The 8926-nt window shown below is 46.0% G+C and overlaps 1 protein-coding gene across 2 annotated transcripts in view; it reads right to left on the bottom strand.

Annotated features, from left to right (window-relative positions):
* Positions 1-953: 953 nt before the first annotated feature.
* LOC146198084 (integrin beta-PS-like) overlaps positions 954-8926 on the bottom strand; it is a 49143-nt gene continuing 41170 nt past the window's right edge. For both annotated transcript variants that reach the window (XM_084593397.1, XM_084593398.1), the window contains exons 20-21: positions 5478-5644; positions 954-4062 (exon numbers count right to left, since the gene is read on the bottom strand). In XM_084593397.1, coding sequence (XP_084449523.1) covers positions 3979-4062; positions 5478-5644 — 251 coding nt within the window. In that variant the 3' untranslated portion in view covers positions 954-3978. The remainder of the gene's footprint in view (positions 4063-5477; positions 5645-8926) is intronic.

Here is an 8926-nt window from a genome sequence, read left to right as displayed (position 1 = left end):
CCTCGTGAGCAGCCAACCACGGCCCTACTTTAGGCTAAATTTGGCTGCCGAGCATTGGGTGCCGACTAATTTCCTACAATTTTGCGGGTAGTTGGCTGTGTATTGGCCAACTATGAACCAGTGCAATTAGCAGCCAACCAGGGCCCACCTCTGGACCTGCATTGGCAAGCCAAGAATACCGGTTGCCGAGCTCTGCCCAGTCATTTACCGATGGTCGGCCATCGGAAAATTTCATTTGGGTTTCCCGGCGCCAATTTCAAATTTGAAATTTGAAATGAAAAGCATGTCGTCCATACATCGCCTTCCACGGTAGGTTTCAAACGCCAGACAATTTCTTCCTGATCTCTTGTTTATTCCATTAATTTATGGTCGATAAACGGCACCGCTTGGGTCACAGAGACTGCCATTCTAGACATACAAGCCCGGCGTTATCGTGGAAATGTATAACACGCGCCCTTCTGTCTAGGATGATGCAGGCAGTACCGTCTAGTTGAAACAGTTGAGACAACCGCTCAGAGTGGTGAAAATCACCAACACATAAGTGTACACTGACGCCATACCAGCCGCCATTTTCCTAACGAGAGCGGCGAGAACCTGAAATTTACCCGATGATCCCCGCCTACTCCAGCGTAGTACACAGGCAGCTAGCTACCGCACCCATGAATTCGAATGCAAAATATATGTACACATCACCATTTAAAACACCAATACACCTTACACGTGTACAGGTTCACAATCTTGGCGATGATGACGATGAGCTTGCGCCTTTTTGTTCATTGCACAGAGATACAATATTGGTTGACTTCTGGGCCGATGTAATAGCTCCCGTGAGGCCCACTCACTATACCGTCCATTTTCAGGGTCGGACACCACGCGTTGCGTGACCTTTAAGTAGACGGTTCCACAGGCAGTGAACACGGTGAACTCCCGGCATTCATCAATGATTACGAGACTTCCTAAATGACAGGCTTTATTTTGACAAAACACTATAGACAGCAAACTGATAAAAAAAAAAAAAAAGCTCGTTGCGAGCGGAACCATGACTAGCCCGTAATACACAGGTATGAAAAAAAAAGTATAAAAAGGAACAAAACGCACACAAAGAGTGTGCAACGGGCAACACAAAAACGCGCAGAAGCCGGAGCAATGTGTGTGCACGAATGCCGAGCAGAAACATGAGAAAAGGAGGCCAGGGCATATTAGGCCCAAGTGACGCAAGAGAAAACGCAATTGAACATTCAAATGTTAGCGATGTACCACCGTATAAACGACCCGTAGAGGCAATGTGTTGTCTTTCAAAGATGCAAAGTATTGTTACGGGGATGTACGGGGGGGGAGTTTCAATGTCATCAATGATTTCACAAACCATGCGTGCACTTGCTCGCCTTTAAGCTTGACTTTTCTAGCATATACGGCTCATAAATATACAACAAACTTGGCAAAAGAGGAACTGCCCAGTACAAGCAGGTCTTAACGGTGAGGTAACAGTATTATGTAAATTGTCACAAGCACTTGTAATCAATTCATTGCTCTTTCATTTTTAAGTAATCAATTGCGTCTAATCACTTTCTTTCTTTTTTTCTTTTTCAAAACAAGCTGCATAAGCCTGTAACCGACAGCAGGATAAGGTCTTTAACACCCATAGGTATGCGGAAAGAATGTTAGTGATCAAAGAATATTTTTGAAACTAATCAACGCCATGTTACTCACGGTCGCGCCTCTGTTCCACATTTTGCAGCGGCGGCACGGATTGTGCGATATTATACAGATGGTCACCTCTCAGTAAATGAACATTGCAATGAAGTTACAGTAAATTAGTTGCGTAACAGGTGCTGATCAATCAAGCGACACGTTGCAGCAAGTAAAGCCGAAGCATGAAAACACACGCTTAAACGGTGAACCCCTGAGCCCATTTCATTATAAGGCTAGTATGACGAAATTTCCAACTTAACTGCAAGCTGAGTTAAACGTATGCAGGATGGCCAAGTTAACTTTAGCCAAGGGTTAAAAAATGAAACATTTGAAGTAGCCCAGAAAAACCATACAGCTGCCAGCCATTTGGCGCACCACGGGTAATTTTTATTTTTGCAAATTATAACGAATTAATAATTTAAGTATTCTTTTTTTTTTAATTTACTGGCTACTGCCTTTAGACAATAAATGTATTTGCAGAGTTGGGGAGCGCCTTTTAAAACCCCCATTCCATTTATTTCCGTTAAAGAAAGCCTCACGTGTACCGTTTTTCAGCCTACCGCTGATATGTTGGCAGTCGAATCACGGCCGAAGATTATTTCGTTCACTCTAACCACGATCTGATTAGTCACGTGATATTTTTTTGTATTTCGCGTGCTTTCTTTAGAGCTTGGAAAAAACGATACTCGTGAGACTTTCTTTGTCGAAAATAAATGAAATTGGTGTTTCAGAAGATGCTCTCCAACTTTGCAAATCACATTAATTGCATAAAGGCAATACTTAATCAATTAGAAAAATTATCTTAATCACTGATTAGTTATTCGCAGAATTAAAATAAATTGCCTGTGGTGCGCCATATGGCTGGGAGCTGTATACAAATGATTTCACTGGCCTATCTTAACTGTTTTATTTTTTCGCCCTTGGCTAAAGTTAGCTGGACACTCGGTATAAACACTAACTGCGGATAACCCCTTCTGCAGTGCTCGTGAGCGCGTACACAGAAGTCAGCTGGATGGAATTTCTTTTCTCACTCTGAATGTAGATGTTTCTTTTTTCTCCTTTGTAAAAAAATACACGCCACAAACCGTACTGCTTCGAGGAGCCTAATACAAGCTCTATACATTACCGAGTGCAGCTCACAATTCAAAAACGAACAATATGATGGCATGGTCAAAAGTTTTCAGACACAATTATTGAAGCGGGGCTCATGTCTTTAAGTTAGACCCAAAAAAGAAGCCAAACATATACTGAACGGAAATGGAAAAAAAGAAGGGCGGAAGTAAACTTAAAGGAAAACTCGTTGCGTGGAATGTATTTCTTGCGCCCTTGGAACCTAGTTATACAAGTGAAGTTTCCCATAGCAGCGCAAGCATAGCAATAACATTTGGCACATATATACCGCCGTTCTAAGTATTCGCATCGGGAAACGAGAGCCAATTAAGGCACACACACGCGCGCGCGCACACACACACACACACACACACACACACACACACACACACACACACACACACACACACACACACACACACACACACACACACACACACACACACACACACACACACACACACACACACACACACACACACACACACACACACACACACACACACACACACACACACACACACACACACACACACACACACACACACAAAAAGGGCATCAATGTTAGAAGGCAATAGGATCAGTAAGAAATGCCACTTGTCTGAGTACCTTCTTCTGACGAGGATGAAAAAATAAAGAGAAAAATGACATCTTGTGCTGCCAGGTACAGGTCCCGACAAAAGAGGAACCACAAAAGCAAGTGACCCGAGCAAGCAAAATTAATGTATAGCACCTTCGCGCGGCATGTGCACCTTTTGTGTACCGCGTAGGCTGTAGCGTGACGACAACAAACGCATATGCTTGCTTTTAGGAAAATGCAGACACAACTTTTGCATGCCGATTATGTTAACAAAAGAAACCTCCAGTGGGCGAGCAGGAACAGAAAAACAACGTATCACAACATTATCTTCACCACTAGATGTTGACACTAGCGTTTCCGAACACCTGTTGTTTCCGCATAAGGAAACAGCATATGCAAAATTGAGTTGTCAAGTAATGACGTTGAGATAAAACTAAATATCGGAAAACGTTCACAGGCATGAGCCACGGCTCATATGATCATGTGCTCCTTGGCTTGACGATGATGATGACAAGCCGTGCCCTTCTGTCAGCCTATAGTGTCCTCCCGTTCAAGGACGACACGAATAGCGCGGAACTCCGCGTCAGGGGCGTCCATCAGCTGCGCACGTATTGCCGCCCCGACTCGTACGTTGGATTTCGGAATTCCGACACGGCGTTCCTGAAGATGGGGTTCGTGTCCTGGTCGTCAAAAATGCAGCGGAAACAAGAGAACACGCATGTTAGCTTGTGATAGCAAGCAGGTTTCACGAAGAAAGATAATCAAATATTCTCGCGGAGAAGATCTTAGCCTCCACACGAAAGACACCGCAGAGATGTGGTGCGCGCTAATCAAAATCACCTGTGTCAGACGTCAAGGGGAAAAAGAATTTGGTGGCGGGGCGTTTCAAAGGCGCGGTTTTAAGCAATTATCAAATGCCAGAAACTTATTCGTGGTGATTCCGCATACAAGTGCCCGAGATCTCGTTGTAAACCTCTCCTAGCCAAGAGTGACGAATGAATGCGCCGCAGTCAGTTAGCATTCAAATAAAATGCATGGCGGGCTTCCACAAACTCAGAAGTTGAGCACGCCAGCGGTATTATGCAAATTCATGAACGAATTTGAAACGTAAATTCGAGATTGGACAAAATGAAAAACGGCTAGGAAAACAGCACAGGAGGCAACTACACGCGAGGCTCGCTTGGTTGTTTTCTTATCCTCACCTGTCTGAGCATTTACATTTTGTGTGATCACCGCTTTCAAAGACGTCGTTTAATAAGTGTCCCCTGTGGGATCACAAGTGAGAGAAAGGTGTGCCAGCAGATTCTGAATTCCTTAGAGGACAGTGGCCCTCTAGGTAAGCGATAGGAAATGCAGCCCTTCTCCTCTGCAATTCTCAAGACTGTGGTTTGACCACAGTTCTCCGGTGTTCACTTCGGCTTCACTTCTTTTAGTTTTTTTTTATGAAAGTCTCAACTCACATTCTGCGTTTCTCCCCCTCAACGCAGTGCACGTTACCAAGCAAGACAAAAAAAATAGTAAAGTCGCAATAGGACCTTTCAGGCACCACCCGCGTCACTTGGTGCATCCGTAAGGCCGGTTGACGTCAACGGGAAGGGGCGGCTACGAACAACGTTGACAGACTGTGTCGCCCTCATCTGTTGCGAGCCACTGGGTGAGCTATCTGGCGACTCGATCTCGGGCGGTGGCCAGCGAAACCATTATACGGATATATATGCTGCACTGGAATGTTACCATAAATATCGTTTCAGCTAAGCTTCGTTTAAGAAATATACCGTAGAAATTATTTAATTTGTTTTCTTGCCATCCTCTCCTGGCACCCATCATTTACTTTGGGTACATTTATTAAACCAGTGATAAGCTCCACACACTATAGCTAAGTCAAGCCACGCCAAATACGAAGCGCCCGCTTCTTAGCACACCCGTGTCAGACAAAGATGCAGGACAGCCAGTCATCTCACCATATGATCAAACAGCTTCTATACTTGAAACGTTATTGGGCGCCAAAGTTTAAGCAGCCCCAGACTTCCGTCATGACAATCCCGGAAGGAAGAACGCGACGTGAACGCGAGGACGTTGCGAAGTGCTCACTTACCGTGCCCCACTGGGTCTCACGGATCTCTTTGTCGAACTTTTTGTACTCGATGCGGTCCCTCAGGTAGACGAGCAGGCGCGCGACGCACACGATAACCAGGCCGACGATTAGGATGCCGCCGATCACGCCGCCCACGATGTACCACGTGACGGCCTCACGGCCGCAATCTGCGTCAAGATTAGGAACTCTCACTAGTTTCGGTTTAAATTACTTCAGCGCACTTGGCGACTGAAAGAAACTGGTGTGTATCAAGACTCTCTGTGCGCGCATGCGGGGCGATAAAATGCGGCAGTGGCGGAGTTGTGTAAGGCGCTGGCATTGCTTTTCTCGCTGGTGGTGGTTCGAATTGCGCACGACGACAACGACGTTTTTTTACACCGCTTCAGTAGGCTTTCCTCCGGCCGCTATGAGGAATTGGGGCTAGTATCTTAAACGGAGACCGAAGATGGACTTCTATGCAAGTTTCCTGCCACTGGTCTGCGCCGCACGCGTAAAACGCAAGCAGCCGAGCATGACACATGCGCGGAAGCAGCGTCAAGAGAAAAGGAAAAAGAGATTAAATTTGAGTCGCGCTATTAATCTGCAATTATCACGAATGTGCAGTATACTTGCTTCACTAACTATTGTTGTGCCCGGCCAAAGCCGCCCAGAAATTCAGCCGGACGCCAAACTTCTCCGGTGAACGCCTCCTTCACAAAATCCGGATACTTCTCTGCACAGCACCGGTGCACTAAAGGCGAGCCATGCCAAGGGGAGAGAAGCGATATGTTTGAACATGAGCTGAGCATCCTGACAGCTCGGCGCCGTGGCCCTGGCGGTGGACGGACCCCTTCTCGTCCCGCGGCATATTTGAAGCAAGAGCGCAGCAAGCTCTCCCATTGGCCCTGCGAAAGTGCTGCCGTAGGATTGGACCATTTGAGCGTCAGCGGATTCTCGGTTTACTGAGACTCAAGTGCTTCCGTTCGAGACTCCGAGTGTGAGTTCGTCGCTAGCGTCTATCGGGACCAGTTCGGCCCCCTGAGAGAGCGGACGCGGCGAAATCGCCTCGGCCGTCGCTGCGCGAGAACAGTCGCGTACGGCTATGTTAGCTTTCGGCCCCAGAGCCGAACCCGTTGAGTGAATGCCTGTAAATGGCGTATAAAGCCTTTTCTTCATCTCACCAGCGCCGACTCGGATTCATCGCTACCGCCCAGGGAGCTGACAGCCCTCGTTCACGAAACGGGCGACGAGTGCTACGCAACCAACTCCTTGGCACAACCCTGTTGACGGTGGGATACCGTGTAATAACCCCACCGGCACAACACTATATCACATCCATAGGGTGATTTTTGAAACCGCTTCATCATCCGCCTGACTATACCCACTGCAGGGCGAAGGCCTCTCCCATATTTCTCCACTTAACCCGGTTCTGTGCTAGCTGCATCCACTTGACCCCTGCGAACTTCTTAATCTCATCCGCCACCTAACTTTCTGCCGCCCCCTGCTACGCTTTCCTTCCCTTGGAATCCAGTTTGCTACCCTAAGCGACCATCGGTTATCCTCTCTTCGCACTACATGTCCTGCCCATGTCTATTTCTTATTCTTAATTTCCACTAGAATGTCGGTAACTTGAGTTATTTCTCTGACTCACTCTGCACGCTTCCTATCTCTTAATGTTACCCCTACCATTTTTCGTTCCATAGCCCTCTGGGTAGTCCTCAACTTAAGTAGAACTCTCTTGGTTAGCCTCCACGTTTCAGCGCCATAGGTGAGTACAGGTAAGATGCAACTGTTATATACTTTCCTCGTTAGCGATACCGGTAAGCTGCTAGACATAATCTGCGAGTGCTTGCCAAATGCGCTCCATCCCAATCTTATTCTTCTTGTTAGTTCCTTTTCATGGTCCGGATCTGCGGTTACTACCTGTGCTAAGTAGACATATTCGCCTACTACTTCCAGTACTTCGCTACCTAATGTAAACTGCTGTTCCTTCCCGAGGCTTTTGAACATTACCTTAGTCTTCTGCATATTGATTTTCAAGCCTACCTTTCTACTTTTCCTGTCTAGGTCACCAATCATTATTGATACCGTTTACAAGCTTGTATTTCGAAAACTACGAGAGATAAGTCTGTACGGTCTGCGCAGGTGGGTTTTACAGCAAGGCGGGCATCATATATACGTGTTGGAGCTAGATTAATATACGATTAATTAAATAAAATGAACTAATCAACTTTTTTTTATTTAGATTTTAGGAGCAATATCTTGTTGCGAAATTGAAGGCTTTCAAAATCAAAGAGGAGCTCGTTTTCAAATTTATTCAACGGTGGGGCTCGAAATATCAAATGTCAAAAATGCGCATTGGAATTTCATTGAGCTGGCTTTCCGCATTGCATAATGGCGTCGTCGCGCATGGTAATGTTGTCAAAACCATGTTAGCTTGTACATAATCAAATACACATGCGAGGAAAGCCATTTTCTGAATGTGCAATACCAGAAACAGGCTTAAGAAATTCGCATTTTCGAAATTCAATATTTAAAGCCGCACTGCCGATTAAGAAAATGTAAAAACGTGGTTCATCTGCGATTTTACAGTAAAATATTGCCCCTTACGATGAAAAATCAAAAAGTTGCATAATGAATTTGTTATTACTAATCATCAAGCACTAACGATGCACGTACATGATGTCTGCGAAACACATGCGGTGCATATTGGTGCATTGCTTCTAATATTTAAAAAGCAACAACGACGGCACCCAGATAGAAAGACAGCAGGACATGTGCTACTAGCAACAATTTATTAAAGCCGCCAAAAAGCTGATTAACAACCCGCCGCCCTGTAATGGCTATATAATCAGTTGTTTCTCTGCCTCAATAAATTGTTGCTAGTATAGCGCATGTCCTGTCGTCTCTATATCTGTGTGCAGTCGTTGTGCTTGAAATATTAGAAACGTGATGTCTTCCTTTCTGCAAAACCAGCCTGCACAGATCGCGCAGACATATATCTCGCGTTTTCGAAATACAAGTTTGAAAACGGTTAAAAAATAATCCTGTCTATAGAAAGGCTCGCTAGCATTCATTCGCCTTATTTCAGTCGCCCTAACGAAAAGCAAAAGTCGACCGCGAAAACAACTTGCAGCTGCCGAAGGCGAAGTCATGGAGACGTCGCAATAGACGCCGTTAGCATGCCCTGTGCAGGCGTGCGCTAGTCACTGGAAATTTTTCATTAGAGAGTTTTAGCTTACCGTGATCCGCCACCGCGCGTTCCACTGCGCATGCCCAGACCTCCCTTGACGCCAATAGATGGCGCCACATACTGGATGTCGGCACACAGACCTGCCACGTCGTGACCAATCAGCTTGAGCGCCCCGCCCACCGCGATAGAAAGTCACGGTGGCGGATCGCGGATCGCGGTAAGCTAAATCTCTCTCTATTGACCATATATAGTGTGCATAGCGTGGGCGGGTATAGTT

Source organism: Amblyomma maculatum, chromosome 2 (genome assembly GCF_055883805.1).
Source record: "Amblyomma maculatum isolate TAMU_Amacu chromosome 2, ASM5588380v1, whole genome shotgun sequence".
NCBI classification, from domain to species: Eukaryota; Metazoa; Arthropoda; class Arachnida; order Ixodida; family Ixodidae; genus Amblyomma; species Amblyomma maculatum.
Note: the sequence above shows the minus strand (reverse complement) of the source record. Positions and strands in the feature narration are given on the sequence as shown.